General features: G+C 44.0%; 1 protein-coding gene across 1 annotated transcript in view; it reads left to right on the top strand.

The window, feature by feature from the left end:
• The window catches only part of ncor1 (nuclear receptor corepressor 1), a 128,721-nt gene that overhangs the window by 90,013 nt on the left and 18,990 nt on the right, over positions 1-19,718 (top strand). Inside the window, exons 20-25 of the mRNA XM_056284759.1 lie at positions 6,284-6,722; positions 11,448-11,571; positions 12,026-12,215; positions 12,942-13,109; positions 14,958-15,124; positions 16,347-16,461. Coding sequence (XP_056140734.1) covers positions 6,284-6,722; positions 11,448-11,571; positions 12,026-12,215; positions 12,942-13,109; positions 14,958-15,124; positions 16,347-16,461 — 1,203 coding nt within the window. The remainder of the gene's footprint in view (positions 1-6,283; positions 6,723-11,447; positions 11,572-12,025; positions 12,216-12,941; positions 13,110-14,957; positions 15,125-16,346; positions 16,462-19,718) is intronic.

Raw genomic sequence — 19,718 nt, 5'->3', positions numbered from 1 at the left:
TATCTGCAGTTTTTAATGAGGTGGGGAAAAGCATCACATATAAAGATGGGATGGGGTGTTGAAAAGAGATGGGAACTGAGTTCAACTACTGGGATCAGTGTTGCATAAGACGTCCTTGTCTTTGAAGACCCAGGAAAGCACTGCTACATGGAACACAGAGGGGCTGCCTGCCCCCCCCCCATTTGTTTGATCAATGCAGGCCTCACTTGTCAATATCCTGCCTTCCACTGCAGAAGTCTTAAAAAGATAAATCCTTATCTTTGTCGACATTTTATCATCATAAAGGTTCTGTTTCGCAGGCGAATGGGTTGTTGAATGTTTAATAAATTAAGAAAACGTCCATTTGATTTTGCTCCACTCGCTAAAGTCGGCATTAGTTAACTAAAATATATATTTAGCCATTTTTCTTTTAACTGTCTCCTTGTTTCATCGTTTGTTCCGGCAAACACCGGCAGTTCCGACAGTCATCCCGGCTGGCGTTCGTTCTCTTGGACCGTGTTTTTTTTTTTTTTTTTTTAGTTTGGATATATGTGTTTTTAGTTTGGATATATGTGTTCTTAGTTTGGATATATGTGTTCTTAGTTTGGATATATGTGTCCTTAGTTTGGATATGTGTGTTCTTAGTTTGGATATAAGTGTTCTTAGTTTGGATATACTATGTGCTTAGTTTGGATATTTGTGTCCTTAATGTGGATATATGTGTTCTTAGTTTGGATATATCTGTTCTTAGTTTGGATATGTGTTCTTAGTTTGGATATATGTGTTCTTAGTTTGGATCTATGTGTTCTTGTAGTTTTTGGATGTGTTTTTGTCTTTGTGTTGCACTTCTGTGAGCTGGGGGAAACGATATTTCATTTCATTTCATGTATGCAAGTACATGAAATGAAATGGCCAAGTGCCCCTGATTCTTGTTAGCTTGTTTCAATCTCCCAGCAGAGAATTTTGAAGGACAGTTGCGTTGAGGGTTGTTGGTTTTGTTTTTGTTTTTGTTTTTTTTGGACAGTTTTACAATTAAGTGAGCATGTGCTAATCAAAATAGCACAGCAATTCTGAAGAAATTTGAAGACACTGAGATGGCAAGAAATGCACAGTTCATTTTTCATAACCGATATTTGCCAGTGCAACACACTGATTCAGCACAACATTGTGAGTTTGACTGTTATCAATTTGACAGCCCGCGGGTGTTATTTCTACTCTGTTGAAACTACTGATCACAGTTTGGGTGTGGAAGAGCCTTGTATAGTAACCTTCACTCTCCAGCGTGCCTTCCTTGGTCAGATAAGTCAAGGAACAAAAGATATTTCTGATGTGGAGTGGATTCATAAACAGTGTGGTTATGTCCCTGCTCTGTGTTTGAAAATTGACAGCCATTCTAAGGTCATATTCTAATTTAAATAGTTCCAGCTCACAAAATGGCCCTGGTGACCGAATAGGTCACATTGTCCTCCCCTCCCACGTTTATTTGACGTCCTCTTTGTCTCGCAGACATCCAAACTTTTCCCAAGAAGCCTTGATGATCCAAAGGTTGGATATTGTCACATTGTAATATAGGCGTGGGAATACCAGAGGAACTATTTGGACAAACAGTGAGGTGTATTGACAAACAGTTTGCTTGATGTAACTTAACTAGGGCTGCTGCTAAGGTTTTGATTTGGTACAGTTTGATATTTGCCTCTGTCACCTATCTTTGCATAGGCATACTAATCTTGACTACCATCTCCATGGCAACAGCGGTGGTGGCAGACAGTATGTCATTCAACAGAGACGGGTGTTTTATTTTTCATCTTGCAGTCAACCTCAAAGAGACGTTATTTACCAAAACTGAACTAATGTTTCTTTATTACTGTAAAATTTTGCAGAGGAGAGAATGGTTAGTATGTATTGTAGAGAATTGAAAGGAACCACATCAATAGAAATTTGCAGGAAGAGATACATCATCAGTGGAAACTGATGTGCCAATGCTGTTCTGCCATCATTCTAAACGTACCCTTCTGCTCCATGAAGATTTGGTGTTCAGGTACAGTGACTCACTGGCAACTGATGTTAGCACAAAGGAGGTGTCAGCTCCTCACCCGAACAAAATTACAACCCTGCACATCAAATTGCCCCCGTGTTGTTGAAAAGCAGGAAGTAGCAGTAGCAGGTTGAACGGTTGATTAAAGAGACTTAAAAATCCTTGCATTAGCTGCGTTTACATGGGCCCTAATATATCTCTAATAATCAGAATAATAGCCCAATCAGAATAAAAATGCCACGTGTAACAACCTCAGTTGGAAGAGACTGACCCGATCAGAAGGAATTTTCAATCGGGTTGAGAGGGGTGGTGTAAACCTTTGTTCAGTAGGAAAATATTAGCACCCAATAACCATGTAAACTCTTAATCTGATCATTGGGCGGCACGGTGGCCCAGTGGTTAGCACTGTTGCCTCACAGCAAGAAGGTCCTGGGTTCGAACCCCATGCCGTCCCATGTCCTTTCTGTGTGGAGTTTGCATGTTCTCCCTGTGAATGGATAGGTTTCCTCTAGGTACTCCGGTTTCCTTCCACCATCGAAAGACATGCGTATTAGGGTTAATACTCCTATCAGTGTCCCTGACCAAGGCAATGGGAAGAAGAACTGGAGTTGGTCCCCGGGTGCTGCAGCTGCTCACTGCTACAATACAATAGGATGGGTTACATGCAGAAGACAAATTCATTGTAAAAATACAATTCATTATAACAAAATAAAGTGGCTTTGTTCTTTCGTTCTCTCTGGTTGGAATAAATATATTCTTTCTGCACATTTGCCCCACGTGTGGGTAACATTAGGTGACGTGGTTGAGTTTCTGGGAGGGACAGAAACATGGTGGTAGCAAAACAAAACTGGTCTGTGTCTGATACAACTGAAGATTGCAGGAAAAGTATGAGCGGCTGAGATTGCTGCTTAGTTAAAAAGAACAGCAGAAATGCAAATATTGTTCTCAGGGCACGGTGTGGGTCCATCTTGAAAATGCTAGTAACAGGCAGAACCACTTCTTCTGTTTTATTTCCACCAGATTAGACACTTCACAGCGGGCGGAGCCACTTTGCGCATGTTAAAAAAGTTATATTCTGATTCTGAACCGTGGTGGCCCAGTGGTTAGCACTGTTGCCTCACAGTAAGAAGGTCCTGGGTCGAGCCCCAGGCCATCACAGGTCCTTTCTTTTTTTTCTTTTTACAAATTTATTTCTGATTTTTCCCTTTTTCTCCCAATTTAGTGGCCAATCACTCCCTATTTTAATTCAAACACCCACCCTCGTACTGCATGCGTTCGCCAACTGCATCTCTCCGGCCGGCAATCTCGAAGGAGACGCCTCCCCACTCCCGTGACAAGGCGAATCCAGGCCAAGCCACTGCTTTCATCCCAGGTCCTTTCTGTGTGGAGTTTGCATGTTCTCCCCGTGTCTGCGTGGGTTTCCTCCGGGTGCTCCGGTTTCTTCCCACCATCAAAAAGACATGCATGTTAGGGTTAATACTCCTGTCTGTGACCCTGACCAAGGCAACAGAAATAAGAACTGGAGTTGGTCCCTGGCCACTGCTGCTATACAATAGGATAGGTTAAATGCAGAGAACAGATTTGTTGTAAGAATACAATTCGTTGTAAGAATACAATCCATCCATCCATTATCCAAACCACTTATCCTTACCCAGGGTCGCGGGGATGCTGAAGCCTATCCCAGCAGTCATTGGGCGGCAGGCGGACAGGCCACCAGTCCATCACAGGGCCAATAAAGTGGCTTTTAGATTTTTAAAAATTAAATGCTTTGGGGAATGTAAACGTACATCTTATTGGATCACTTTAGTTAGCGTCCATGTAAATAGTTAAGTTGGAATCCTAGTCAGAATGATTTCAGTCGGGTTGAAGAAATATTGCTCGTGTAACTGCAGCTTTTGATTGGGGAACATGGCTCTTAACAGATGTACGGAGGATCATGGGACAAGACATGCAACAACCAGCTGTAAATACCTCTGATTAAGATTAGGATCATTAGCTAGACGCCTAGAATTCAAATGAAATTGGGATTGCAACACAAAGAAGCAAAGGCAAATGGGGGGTGGGGCAGTTCTTGAATGAATGAATGAATTTATTTGTCATTGCACAGCCGTACAACAAAATTAAGTGCATCTCTCCAGTGGCACAAAATAAATAAATAAAAAATATACAAATAGTAAAAATACAAATAGACACACATTTGCAGCACAACCAACATATAATGTCTGCATAAGTGTAAAAATAAGTGTAATATCTATTACACTAGATAAATAGTATGGAACCTGAGTCAGCGCGTTTTTTTTTGCACATGCCAAATGTACAGGTGTTGTTGCACAGTTTCACGATATTATTGCAACCTTAGAGTTTGTTAGAAGAGTTCAGTTCTTTAATGGCACTTGGGTAGAAAAGTCTGGAAGTACGAGTGAATAGTAATGAAACACAACCTGCATCAATGACTGTCCGTCATTAGTTTATCAGCACCGGACTTGTAGCACGTTTGTCTGCTTTGAAGAGCTCACTGTGGTAGTGGTAAGCTGGGATGGCAGCAGTATATAAAAATGAAAGAAAAGAAAGATAAATTGAACTTTTACCCATGCCAGAATAGCAAACTTGTGTAGTCCTGTCAAGCTAGGTTGGCGTTGATGTGCAGCAGTATCTACTAACAGGTTCCTCGGTCAGGGATATCATAGGCCACGAAGCCCACTTTTAAAAACTAATGAAAGAGAGCAGACGATAGCTTGGTGTAGTTAACTTAGCGTCGTTTTAGGGGTTGACTGGATTGTTACTTGGTGGCCAATTTTGTATTTTGTTCAAAGTCCTTGGTTTGTTCATTCATTTATGTATTGATTGTGTAGCATTGATGATATGCAAAGTTGCAGTAGGTAACAACGTTCCAATGCAAAGCCTTCCGTCTGTCTGTCTGTCTCTCTCTCTCTCTGCTTTCTCATCTCAATCCACTAAGCCCCACCCACCAAATGACCGCCGCATCGCTCTTCATCCCCCTTACACTCGTGTAAAACCAAGAAACATCAACGCGAGACTCGTGACATTTGTATTGTAGTTGATAATCTGGCCATGTAAAAAAATATTTTTTTCAGCGAATCTCATAGTTACACTAATATTGTTCGTGTGAAGCAGCCATTTCGAGTTGGCCTTGTTGACTTTCAGGGTTAGGATTATAACCACAAGCAAACAGTTGGGGAGAGTGCACCCGAATTTATCGTGTACACGCGCATCTACATTTGCAGAACAGCCAATAAGCGCCCTCTCTCTGAAATGACCTGTGATTGGCTGAAATCTTCGTCCTGGGCTAGATTTCTGTAAAGCCTGAATACAGAGCAAAGAGGAGGTGCAGAAGTCTAGTTGTCTTTCAGACCACCTGATTTACAGTATGCTGAAAGGTTATTATGGAATTTTTGCCCAGTGATGCCATAAAAAAAACTGCCCACCCCAGCTTAAAGAATCTTTCAAGGAAGGCACTCAAATTGGAGCCATTTTTGTTTTGAATTGATTAGTTTGAAGTAGCGAGTGCTTTTAGTTTCAGTGGTAACTTTGTGTCATTGATCTGTGTTGACAAGGAGCCTCGGAGTGTGGTGCTCTGCTCAAGGCTCATTTCCACTGTTTTGCAAACAGCGCTTAAAGCAAATACAAGTGTGTGCTTTAACAATGCTGGGTGTTGCTAAAAAGCTCAGGGGTCTTGAGGTCAAATGGGTAAAAACTTCATGATATGAAGTGTCCACTTAATAGAGCCACACAATATAGACACACCTGTGCTCTCCCAATGTCCAAGCCAGGCTTTCTCATAAACACTCTCAATTATGGCATGAGTAACAGTTACCAGTTAATAATGATGGCTTGATGTGTAGTTTAAGACCGCAACCAATGATTATTTTAGTTATCAGTTGATCCAATGGTTATGTTTTGGCTTAATTGAATTATCATTTAGTCTATGAAATGTCAAAAACAATTAGAGATACCCGTCACAAGTCCCGAGAGTCCAAAGGGATGTCTTAATAATGTTTACTTAGCCTGACCAAAAAAAAAAAAAAAAAACCTAACGTGTTCATTTTATAATGATATGAATCAGGGAAAGGCAAGGAAATCTCGTCATTTGTGACGCTCCAACTAGCAAATGTTTGGTATTTTTCCTTAATAAACTACCAAAACAATGACTTGATGAGAAAAATCATAACTGATTAATTTTCTGTCGATCGACTCATTTGTTAATCGACTTATCTTTCCAGCATTAATGTTATTTGACTGCTCCCACAGGTGGTGACAACAGCTCCGACACAGAGAGCGCCCCGTCTCCCTCCCAGACAGACTCCTCCAAGGCCATGGACTCCAAGAGAGCGGACGGCATTGCGGCAGACGGTCAGGGCTCCGAGCAGGACAGAGGTAACGCGAACGCTCAGGATCCTCCATTCGGGGAGCTGCGCGTCAAGCAAGAGAAGAGCCCTGAGGCAGAAGCCGGCTCTCAGGAAGAAAGGGCCCGGCTGGCTGCCTACGTGGGGCCAGTGCATCCCAAGATTGAACCACAGGACATGGACATGAAGGCTGGAGAGTTTCAGGTCAAGATGGAGCCTGAGTCCAAGGAGAAAGGGGAGAAGGGAGACCATGGTGAGAGGCAGAGGGAGCTCCACTCAGATAATGATTCCAGCGCCACCTGCAGTGCTGATGAGGATGTGGAGGCAGAGCCGGAGAGACAGAGGTAGATATTATGTGGAATGATCACAGCCATTTTTTTTTTTTTTTGTGGATAATTTTCAGCAGTTTGAATATTTCTTATGCGTAAACAGAGAAAAGTTCGGGGACCAGACGTGACATTTATTCATTTATTTGAGAGATGCCCTGATCCAATTCGGGAGGTCAGTATCAGCAGATCAAGGCTTATTTTAATTGAGTTGTCAGGAATCGGGAACACTTTATTCGTCATTTCACTTCATGCACTTGCGTACATGACATGAAATGAAATGCTGTTTCCTCCAGCCCACAGCAGCACAACACAAAGACAAAAACACATTCAAAAACTACAAGAACACACATATCCAAACTAACACATACTATATCCAAACTAAACAAAAAAAAATCACTGTCCAAGGGAACGAACGCCAGCCAGGAAATTGTCTATGTAAGCCCAATCAAATTCTGGTCCTTTTTTTGTTTTACCCCCTTGTGCTCCATCTATTCTAGCTGTCGTATGGATGTTGTAAATACCCCGTTGTGCTCCGTCTACATGATGTAAAGTAATGTTATCCATAACTTGCAGCAATGTGTTTAACATGTTTTAAAAAGTCAACAACAAGAAGCGGCTAAAATGTCTGCAGTGTGGAACTTCTTTAAATTAGAAAATAAAAGAAGGGCGTCCGGGTGGCATGGTTGTCTGTTCCGTTGCCTACCAACACAGAGCTCACCTGATCGAATCCCCATGTTACCTCCATCTTGGTCGGGCGTCCCAACAGACACAGTTGGCTGTGTCTGTGGGTGGGAAGCCGGATGTGGGTATGTGTCCTGGTCGCTGCACTAGCGCCTCCTCTGGTCGGTCGGGCCGCCTGTTCAGGGGTGAAGGGGAGCTGCGGGCAATAGCGTGATCCTCCCACGCGCTACATCCTCCTGGCAAAACTCCTTACTGTCAGGTGAAAAGAAGCGGCTGGCGACTCACATGTATCGGAGGAGACGTGATAGTCTGCAGCCCTCCTCGGATCGGCAGAGGGGGTGGAGCAGCGACTGGGATGGCTCGGAACAGTGGGGTAATTGGCCAAGTACAATTGGGGAGAAAAAAAAGGGGGGGAGATAAAAAAAATAAAATAAAAGAAGCCCAAAAGCCACTTGTAATGTCTGCAATGCCAGTTTTTCACAAGCCTGTAGTAACTTACAAGCTCTGTTCAACTTGACTAGTTTGAAGCTTCTTTTTTTTTTTTGGCTGGACTGCACCAGCAGGCCAGCCCAACAAATGCAAGTGTCGCTGAGCAACCATGTTTAGAGTGACTGAGGGATCATATTTAGAGTGACTGAATGAACAAGTTACACGATTGGGCTGCTGGATCAGGTGACCACGACGTCACTGGTAAACATGAAAGTGGGAGTTTCAAAATGAACCAGTGCAGCAGTTCCAGCTAACTCCACATTTATCACACGCTAACAAACAGAATATATTGCTGCTTGTGGACACTACTGAAACACCGAGAAAGGAATATTTTGCTGCTCTTTCCACATCTGGTTACACACTGTAATAGTCCAGCGTAGAGCAGAGTAGGAGAGAAAACGGCTTTCCATGCACCGAGAGGTATGAGGGAGGGCGCACGGTTAAAGCACGTCAAATAACAATCAATCTGACAAAACGCTCAAATGAGAGACAACTGCGGATAGAAACGGATGAGCAGGGGAGTTAACAGATAATTAGAATAATTATAATTGCAATTAAATCAAGTTCTCCTTCAAATTAAACACCCCAAGATGTGAGTGGAAAATATTTTTCTTGTACCTGCATAACTATAACCTTTTTTTTTCTTTCTTTTTTTTACTCAAACGTGGCTTAAAGATGTACTGCACACTTAAATGTGTTTTTTGAGCTGTAAACTAAATGATATGACTGCACTGTGATGAAACACATCAGTGCTGGTGTGTTAATATTAACATTTCCTGCCAAATTTGTAAAAATCGTCATTTCATGGGTTGAAAATGGCTCCACACGCCATCCTCTGTTTTAACGCAGCCCTGAACCCTGCAAGGCCAACGCTGACGTAGAGTTGACCGTTTGGGAATTATCTATGTCATGAAATTTATATTGAAAAAAAAAAGAATGTTAATGCCCCCTAATCAAAGTTGGGCGACCCACCTCCCACAGGCACTGGCTGCCCTTGAGTGTGAGTCTTTGAAACTGCGCTCATTTTCAAATACATTATGATCAAGACTCAATATTCACAGGAGTTTACACAAGTTTCTTGCTAGCCTTGCTAACCTTGTGCCTTTATTACATTTTCTACCAACCTTTTGAATTTCTGTCAATTTGCAGTTAGTTATAGTTATAATATAAATTTCAATTCTGGTGCAATGGTTTGGTTTGTATGTTTGGCGGCTGTAGAAGCACCGCCGGGCAATTGGGTCGGTTGAGCTGGGGTGTTAATCGGGACTGGGCTTGGGCTACGGCTGGGGGAGCAGTAACCCCATCGCCCGCCTCTCTCCGCTGCCGGAAAACGCAGTGCATGGCCCTTCTCACGGGCCCCCTTTAACTTATCATCATTAATTCATTCATTTTAGTGGCATAGTGTAATGGGTATGGCAGAATGACGCTGTCACCGTTCAGATCTGTTCCCTAGAAGCCTTGTGCATTTTGTCTGCCACCGGACACCAAGCCTCTTGAAAAATATAGGGATTGCCTTATGGCATACACTACCGTTCAAAAGTTTGGGATCACCCAAACAATTTTGTGTTTTCCATGAAAAGTCACACTTATTCACCACCATATGTTGTGAAATGAATAGAAAATAGAGTCAAGACATTGACAAGGTTAGAAATAATGATTTGTATTTGAAATAAGATTTTTTTTACATCAAACTTTGCTTTCGTCAAAGAATCCTCCATTTGCAGCAATTACAGCATTGCAGACCTTTGGCATTCTAGCTGTTAATTTGTTGAGGTAATCTGGATAAATTGCACCCCACGCTTCCAGAAGCAGCTCCCACAAGTTGGATTGGTTGGATGGGCACTTCTTTGAGCAGATTGAGTTTCTGGAGCATCACATTTGTGGGGTCAATTAAACGCTCAAAATGGCCAGAAAAAGAGAACTTTCATCTGAAACTGGACAGTCTATTCTTGTTCTTAGAAATGAAGGCTATTCCATGCGAGAAATTGCTAAGAAATTGAAGATTTCCTACACCGGTGTGTACTACTCCCTTCAGAGGACAGCACAAACAGGCTCTAACCAGAGTAGAAAAAGAAGTGGGAGGCCGCGTTGCACAACTGAGCAAGAAGATAAGTACATTAGAGTCTCTAGTTTGAGAAACAGACGACTCACAGGTCCCCAACTGGCATCTTCATTAAATAGTACCTGTTAGAGCCTGTTTGTGCTGTCCTCTGAAGGGAGTAGTACACACCGGTGTAGGAAATCTTCAATTTCTTAGCAATTTCTCGCATGGAATAGCCTTCATTTCTAAGAACAAGAATAGACTGTCGAGTTTCAGATGAAAGTTCTCTTTTTCTGGCCATTTTGAGCGTTTAATTGACCCCACAAATGTGATGCTCCAGAAACTCAATCTGCTCAAAGAAGTGCCCATCCAACCAATCCAACTTGTGGGAGCTGCTTCTGGAAGCGTGGGGTGCAATTTCTCCAGATTACCTCAACAAATTAACAGCTAGAATGCCAAAGGTCTGCAATGCTGTAATTGCTGCAAATGGAGGATTCTTTGACGAAAGCAAAGTTTGATGTAAAAAAAATCTTATTTCAAATACAAATCATTATTTCTAACCTTGTCAATGTCTTGACTCTATTTTCTATTCATTTCACAACATATGGTGGTGAATAAGTGTGACTTTTCATGGAAAACACGAAATTGTTTGGGTGATCCCAAACTTTTGAACGGTAGTGTACATTATAGGAATTCTGATTTTACCTCATCTGTGAACGTGACTTATCATCTTCCATGATAGTTTTTTGGGCTAAAGCTTATAAATAAATGCACTTGTCTTGTTGCCATGCTATTAAGGGGGAAAAAAGTCCCTTGGTTGTCTCTGTGGCAGTTGATGTAAAAGATGTTGGCCAAGTCCAAAAAGTTGAGGGCGTCCGGGTAGCATAGCGGTCTATTCCGTTGCCTACCAACACGGGGATTGCTGGATCGAATCCCCGTGTTACCTCCGGCTACGTCAGGTGTCTCTTTAGACACAGTTGGCCGTGTCTGCGGGTGGGAAGCCGGGTGTGGGAATGTGTCCTGGTCGCTGCACTAGCGCCTCCTCTGGTCAGTCGGGGCGCCTGTTCAGGGAGGAGGGGGAACTGGGGGGAATAATGTGATCTTCCCACGCGCTACGTACCCCTGGCAAAACTCCTCACTGTCAGGTGAAAAGAAGCAGCTGACGACTCCACATGTACCGGAGGAGACATGGTAGTCTGCAGCTCTCTCCGGATCAGCAGAGGGGGTGGAGCAGCAACCGGTATGGCTCAGAAGAGTGGGGTAATTGGCTGAATACAATTGGGGAGAAAAGGGAGAAAAAAATCCAAAAAGTTACCTGGTGCCTCTTTAATGGTACTCGAGCTGTGCAAAGGTATTATGCAGGAATATCTAAATATGGAATTGGGAATCGGTACCGGCATATACTCAATATTGTATGACTCAGATTGGCTTGGAGGCAAAAAGCCTTGTCTTATTTAATCAATCCCTAATTTATTTGATTTATTTATATATGTTTGTTTGTTTGTTGGTTGTGTATCGTGCGTCCTCAGAATTTTCTTAATGGACAAGCCTTCATTGCTGAGCCCGCCAGGATCTGTGCTGGTTTCTTCAGCCAAGCAGGCCCAACTGAACATTCAGCAAATGCAGCAGCGGGCAGCTGCCATCCCGCCCATGGTTAGTCACTGAAATAACCCATAATTTTTTCAGATATCTCCATGCAGAGAGAGACACAGCCTGTCAGCAGTTTAAAAATATAATTCATCTTGGCTAATCTTACTGATGGTTTAGTTCGTGCCAAGCACTCTTCAGATCTGCCCCTGGTTACTAAAAGGATCACCATAAGTAAATATTATCATTTCAGCCCTAACACTGTTGATCTGTGCCTAGTCTGGTAAAAAATGTGACACGCTGAGGCTCTTCGGCTTTCTCTTGATTGGTCAGTGGAGATCTGATATAGATGAGGAATTATGTATGCCAGTATTTTTATTACTCAAAACTTGTCAGTTGTCGCTATGCCATGTTTCTGCCCTCTTTTTAATTTGTGCAATCAGTATCTCACTTAGCGAATGTATGTTTGGCACTCCAGCTCATCTGGAACTCGTCTCCTGACCGTTAATCTGCCCTCCAGGTACCTGGTCCTTTTGGCGCTGGGGGCATGCCTATCAGCGGCTATGCCATGTTCCAGCACCAGATCAAAGCAGTGCACGAGTCAGCGCACCAGGAGGACAAGCAGAGGCAGGATCAGGGGGACCTGGAGCTCAGACCCCCCAACTGCCCAGGCTTCAACACCCGCAGCCCCACCATACTTGACAGAGATGGTAAGGGTACAAAGCACACACACAACTGCCCCTGTCTTTTCCTTCATCTTGCTCTCTTTGTTCACGACCTGAGCTCTAGCTTGTGTCTGCATCTGTCCTCGTGACTACTGGTAGCGTGCTATTTATAGCCAATGCGTTTTTTAAGGGCCCATTCATTTTGGTTCAGTGTTGAAAATGGGGATGTGAGAGGGTGATTGTAGTGCTGCAACATCACTCAGCCAGAATAAGAAGTTAGCTGGCCCCGTTTTTACCCTCTGCGAATAAAGCAGAAAAGCTCGACTGATGCTCCTCCTGAAATGGGAGGGGATCTTTACATTGTCATTTGAAGGTGTATAACTTAATTTTGTCAGAGTAGGATGCACCGTCTCTGGGCAGAAAAAATATAATCCAACCACATAGCTTTAAAAGCATAACAGTACAATTTTGTTAGTTTTTTTTTTTTTTTTCATATTCGGTCACACTGACTACACCGAGTTGCTGTGAGTTTGTTATAGAGCTTTTAGGACCTTTGTTAGGAGTGCTGTGAAGAGTAGATCAGTAGGTGGTCGGCCACTGAACTGATGCCAAGATATGTCATTGTTGCATATGTTTAAGTGTTTGTCTCCTTAGGTTGGTGTGTTAGTTACACAAGTTAATCAAATGTCAGCCCGCACAATGCCTTGTGACGTGGACTTCTTATCTTAATAGTGCTTGTTTTCCCTTTGTCCTCATGCCTGTGTGCTGCAGGTAAACCCTTCCCCTACATGCCCTATGACATGAAGCTGGCTCTGGACCAGGAGGCTCACTCTGGTCGGCCAGACTCTCCCTACAGACTCTCCCCCAGGGAGCTGAGCAAAGCCTCGCCCCAGCCCGACCCCACCGTCCCCAATGCCTCTCGCTACAGTGTGCCTCCAGGTAACAAGCACACATCTTCCTCATCCTCATCCTCCCCCTTTCCTCTCTTGCCCCCCCCCCATCTCTCCCATTATCATTCTTCCCTTCTTGTGCAACATTGGCTAGCTTCGTCTGACTCCTGACCAGTCTTATTTTGAAGGTGGAGGGGACATTTTGGCTTGGTAGGAACAGAAAGGTATTCTGCTTTGACTGAAACACAGTGGGCACTTTGAACCTGTGTTTTATTTCAGTTTGACAGGTGGTTTAGTTTCCTCAATGTATTCTAAGGTACTATTTTGTTTGTTCATTTGCATATTTGAGCGTGCTATTGCTTTATTGTGTTTCTTTTGAAGTCAAAGCTGTCGAGCGGAGGAAGAAATTGGGCTTTGAGCCACAAATCCTGTCATTGATTATCTGGTGTCATAAGTGCAACAGAGATGCTCTCTGTGTGGCGCCTCCAGCAAACATAAATAATGTTGAAAAGCTGCAATTGGGGAACCAGCCTCGACAGCAGTAAAGGTCTGGTCCCACCTAACCAGGGTGGGAACGTGGATTTTGGGGGGCCACAAGGTAAACTTTGCAATGGAGGATTTTCTTAGAATGGTTTTCATTTGTTTGAAATTCAAAGGGATGTTTTGGGGTTTGTTTTTTTATTTTGCCACATGATGAATGTTTATGCTTCACACTCACACGCCGGTCTCCCTGCGGTGGGGATTTGTGAATTTCGTCATGGAACGGCTTGTTTTCTTTGACCGTCCCTGCACAAGCCAGCAGGACGATGACGTCTGTGTTCATGCTGGAGGAACTCTCACACAGCCATTTGCATTTTTGATTTTGTAAAGTGCAGGGCATAAGGTGTGCTTCCTGCAGTTAGGGTCATTCCTGGTCACTGTGTGTGTGTGTGTGTGTGTGTGTGTGTGTGTGTGTGTGTGTGTGTGTGTGTGTGTGTGTGTGTGTGTGTGTGTGTGTGTTAATACAGTCCATTTAGTCAGCCATCTTCCACAGCCTGCTGTCCTCACCCGTGAGACACCAAAACAGGTTTGGGCTGGGGCTTTCTTTCAGGCTGTCTGTGAACTGAACTAAATTTTACCTAAACATTTCACTTCAGCCTGTCAGGAAGACGCTTACTATATTTTTTTTTTTGGCGCCCCCCCCCCCCTTTTCCCCCCTATTGCACTCGGCCAATTACGCCACTCTTCCGAGCCATCCCAGTTGCTGCTCCACCCCCTCTACCGAGCCGGGGAGGGTTGCAGACTACCACATGCCTCCGCCGATACATGTGGAGTCGCCAGCTTCTTCTTTTCACCTGACAGTGAGGAGTTTTGCCAGGGGAATGTAGCGCTGGGAGGATCTCGCTATTCTCCCCAGTCCCCCCCCCCCCCCCGAACAGGTGCCCCAACCGACCAGAGGAGGTGCTAGTGCAGTGACCAGGACACATACCCACGTCCGGCTTCCCACCCGCAGACACGGGCAATTGTGTCTGTAAGGACACTTGAACAAGCCAGAGGTAACACAGGGATTCGAACCGGCGATCCCCGTGTTGGTAGGCAACAGAATAGACCACTACACTACCTGGACACCCTGACGCTTACTATTTTATCATGCACATTTTGATTCAAAACAAGGTTTGATGGAACCCTTGTATTGGTTGACGTCTGAGTTGAGGCATCTGGTAGAGAAAAGGCATTTTAAATGCGCTTGTTACCCCTCTGTGTGATGATAATTAATGTCTGGCTTTTGGGGGGAGAGACGAGCTTGATAGAAAAGTGGGGGGGTTTTGTTTTTTTGTTTTTTTTTTTGTCCAATACAAACTGTCCAGAGGTTGTTGCAACCTGTAAAATTTTAACTTTGCTGTTTTCCCTTCTGTAGTCCTCCATCCAGCCCCCAACCAGCTGGTCCAGAGTCTGCCGGATGGAGTCCGGGTGACTTTCAACCGACACAGTCGACCTCCCAACATTCCATCTCCTCCTCCCCTCATTCCAACCTCCAAGCCCACAGACAAGCCGTCCTTCATCCAAGGAGGTTCCATTTCCCAGGTATGACTACAGGATCACGGTGGTGGAGGTGGAGCACTTCCTAGAGACTTCAATCTTTCATTCTTTGCTTAGCGATTAATCCGTTTATTCTGGCAGGTAGCCCGAGCTGTAAATGAATCTGTGTTTTAAAGGAATAGTAGAATTTTTGAAGTCCATCCCTATTTTGCACTTGCCACTCACACAGTGCATAGGTCGGTTTCATTTTCACAGTCATCCACCCGTTTATTCAAACTGGACTTGCAGCCATGTAGCATTCAATGCAGTTAATGGGGGACAAATCTACAGTCCTCATTCAGTGCAAGTAACTAACTTCGTGGTTCAGCCAAAGCTGACATGATGCTGCAGCAGTCTATCATAGGAAATTTGAGTGGTCACTTTAAAAATTGACATTGATTTTTATTGCTAAATGTCCTCTTTGTATTTGCTTTGCTATGCGACAGTGGATTGACTCCCGCTGGTAATTGTTTCTAGAAGTAACAAGGTAGAAAACGATCGTAACTAACTGTAATAAACGAGTATAAATGTTTAAAATGACCACTCAAATTCACTATTATAGACTGCTGGAGCCTTATTGAATCACAGGATGGATGACTGAAATTAAAACCTACCTATTTACTACGTGAGTAGTGAGTATACGTTAAGGATAGAATCCAAAGTGGGCGGCACAATGGCGCAGTGGTTAGCGCAGAGGGGTGGCACAATAGTTAGCGTGGTTGCTTCACAGCAAGACGGTCCTGTGTTTGAACTCTGGGGTAGTCCAACCTTGGGGGTCATCCCAGGTCATGCTCTGTGTGGAGTTTGCATGTTCTCCCCATGTCTTTGTGGGTTTCCTCCGGGTGCTCTGGTTTCCTCCCACAGTCCAAAGACATGTAGGTCAGGTGAATCGGCCGTACTAAATTGTCCTTAGGTGTGTGTGTGTGTGTGGGTTTGTGTGTGGGTTGGTGGGGGGTGGGTGGGCCCGGGTGGGTGGGCCCTGTGATGGTCTGGCAACCTGTCCAGGGTGTCTTCCCGCCTGCCGCCCAGTGACTACTGGGATAGGCTCCAGCATCCCCGCAACCCTGAGTAAGGATAACCAGTTTGGAGAATGAATGAGTCCAAAGTTTCCCAACTATTCCTTTAACATAGTTTGGCCTTTTTCAACGTCCTTCAGGCCTGCTTGTTTGTTTAATATCAGTTATTGGCCTGGTCTAACGTTTTGACCTCTTTGATCCTTCTTTTTCAGGGAACTCCTGGCACATACCTGCCATCCCATGCAGTCTATGGGCCAGAGGGGACAAAGAGCTCTGTGGGCTCTATATCACTGGGTCTGCCCCGGCAGCAGGATCCCAACAAGCCTGGTAGGAAGTAATCACAACTCTCTGACTTGTTCTTATTTCAATGAGTTTTCTTAAACCAGTTGGCTGTCCCTGTCTTTGAGAAGGAGTGCTCTCCACAGACATATCACTTAAATAGTATGCCCTGAACAGGAGGCCTTCAATCTTACCAATCATTAATTGCTCATAGATGGATGATGGTGATGATGATGATGATGATTTCAAACATGTAAATAAGCAGGATATAACATACGGATAAGCCATTGCTAATAATTTGAAGTGATCAACAAATCCACACGTCAAACTCGGCAGACAGTATGCGTCTCTGTGAATGTTCTCATTCATCCAGGTCATGGTTATCCAAAGGAGTTGAATTAAGTGCAACTGGACTTGGTATACGGATATATACCAAGTCCAGTTGCACTTAATTCAACTCCTTTGGATTCCGTATGCATCAGATTATTTGGAGAAGGAGGAAGTATGCACTTATGGATGAATTACAGGAATAAACAGAATTTATTCGCTGGGATATTTTTTATTTTTTGATAAGGACAGCTATTTCTTGAAACAAATTCACAAAGTGAATAGAGCCTTCAAGACATCCTGAAACATAAAAGAAGACCGCAGTAATCAATAGCGTATTATTACCAAATTGCGGCATGTTGTTGTTGTTGTAGGTCAGGTGAATTGGCCATACTAAATTGTCCCTAGGTGTGACTGTATCGGCCCTGTGATGGACTGGCGGCCTGTCCAGGGCGTCTCCCTGCCTGCCGTCCAATAACTGCTGGGGTAGGCTCCAGCATCCCCGCCACCCTAATTGGAATAAGCGGCTTGGATGATGGATGGATGGATTGCTGTTGTGTTTTTTAGGTTGAAATGTCTCCGGTGAGCAGTTATTGTGATACTTTTCTTTCTCCTCATATAGCTTTTACTATTTAGAGATTAAATTCACGGCATAAGAGAAAAGTCTCTGGCTTTAAACAGACAAAACAAGTAGTGTTTTGCTCCACTTCTAGTGATCAGTCTGTAAATGGATAACAGATCAACTAAGCCCCAGCCAGCATCACATTTCACATTTTTTTAAAGTTAGCAACCCTGATCTTATCGACGCTGTCTTTGGGAGCAAACTCCAGCTTTTGAAGACCTGTGTCATATATTCCAACTCTGGGATATATCAGGAATCAGGAACACTTTCTTTGTCATTTCAAACGAAACTTCGTTTCCCCCAGCCCACAGCAGTACAACACAAAGACAAAAGCACATATCCAAAAACTACAAGAACTTCAAGAACACACATACTAACGAGCACATATATCTAAACTGACACATATATCCAAACTAACCAACAACAAAAAAATCACTGTCCAAGGGGTACGAACGCCAGCCAGGATGACTGTTGGAACTGCCAGTCTGCATGGGCTAGCAGTTAGTTTAGCCTGCCCCGCTTCCGCGTCCTGTCAGACTGCCCTCAGTGCTTCCTCCTCAGGCACAGCTCCAGGCAGGGGCCGTGGTCCTTGGGCCCACCGGACATAGCAGACCAGGCTCCCCCAGCCGATCATATGCCAGCTCTCCCAGCCAGACACCCTCGACACACCTTCTCACACTCCACACAATGACACCAAAAACACCACAGTCAATGCCAGGCGAGGCCGCCGCCAGACCACCCTCAGTGTTATCAGATCTGCTGGTCTGCATGGGCTAACAGTTAGCTTAGCCTGCCCCGCTTCCGTGTCCTACCAGACCGCCCTTGGTGTTACCTCCTCGTTCGCAGCGCCAGGCAGGGCCATGGTCCCTGGGCCCACAAGACGCAGCAGACGAAGCTCTCCCAGCCAAACTAGTGCCAGCTCTCCCAGCCATCAAACGAAGACAAAACTTAAATGCAGATGTAGACAAAGACACTGCTTGGAACGGTACTGGTGAGGCTGCTGCAAACGTGAATTCGCACTGCCATCTTCCCACACCGGTACTGGGTGAGGCCGCTGCAAATGTGAATTCACGCCGCCGTCACTGGTTGCAGATGTCACACTTACATGTAAAAATAATTTCTCAATCATAGCAGCAGAACTATAACAATAACTGCTATAATGCAATAAGATATTCAGATTTCTATCCACACATTGACTCTTGTTTGTTATAGTCAATCGAATTTGATGGACTTAATGTGGGGAAAAATATATACTCTTCATTGGTAACACTATGTCCTGTAACTGGTCTTGTGATCAAGTAGTTTATATGGCCCTCATCTTCATATTCTGGAATTTCCTAGTTCATTCTGTGCTGTACAAATTTATAGGCATGGCACCATAGTTATTTGTTTCTAGAACAAAAGTGATTTGTGAGACTGACTCCAGAACGAGGTGACCATTACATAAAGGTTGAGAGCTGAAGCAACCTTGAAGCCAGACACCAGCCTTTGCCCTGGTTTTACACAGACCTGACACGATGTGGTATGCAGGCACAGAGCAAGTGAGCCGCTAGTGAGGTCATTTCAAAATGCCATATCCCCTCAGTAGTCCGCACATTTCCTCCCACAGCTGACATTTGAGGTTTATACAGAACACCCCCCCCCCAGCCTTTCTCACCCCAGGGATATCTACCATAATAACAAACTGGTGTCACTTGGGGTGTCTAAAGAATCAGATTTGTGTCAGAATTTTGAACCTGTAGAACAAACAATAAATATTGGGGTCTAGGTATTTGCTTGTGCTTAGAAAAAGACATTTGTGGTAAATCAAATCAAATCAAATCAATTTTATTTGTATAGCCCAATATCACAAATTACAAATTTGCCTCAGTGGGCTTAAAAGCAACACAACATCCTGTCCTTAGACCCTCTCATCGGATAAGGAAAAACTCCCTAAAAACCCCCTTTAACAGGGAGAAAAAATAGGAAGAAACCTCAGGGAGAGCAACAGAGGAGGGATCTCTCTCCCAAGACGGACAGCGTGCAATGGATGTTGTGTTCACGCAATTTACATAAAAATAAAGAGGGGTTAGGGGACATTTGGGGTGGAGATTAAGGGGCGTTTGAGTGTGTGTGTGTGTGTGTGTGTGTGTGGGGTGGGGAGGTTGAGAGGGGGTGCTGTAGTTAGTATTTTTGTTGGGTGTATCGCCAAACAACACAGCAGACAGTGGCTCTTCGATGCAGAAAAAATAAATTTTAATCAACATTGGCTCATACATTGCATTTTAAATTGTTTTAATTTATTTTCATGTTATTAATCTAATTATAGTTGACATGTTGTACTTTTAGTCTTTATTTTAGAAATAAAAAGTCATAC

This window comes from Lampris incognitus, chromosome 8 (assembly GCF_029633865.1).
Source record: "Lampris incognitus isolate fLamInc1 chromosome 8, fLamInc1.hap2, whole genome shotgun sequence".
Classification (NCBI taxonomy): Eukaryota; Metazoa; Chordata; class Actinopteri; order Lampriformes; family Lampridae; genus Lampris; species Lampris incognitus.
This window is presented reverse-complemented; position numbering and strand designations above follow the sequence as displayed.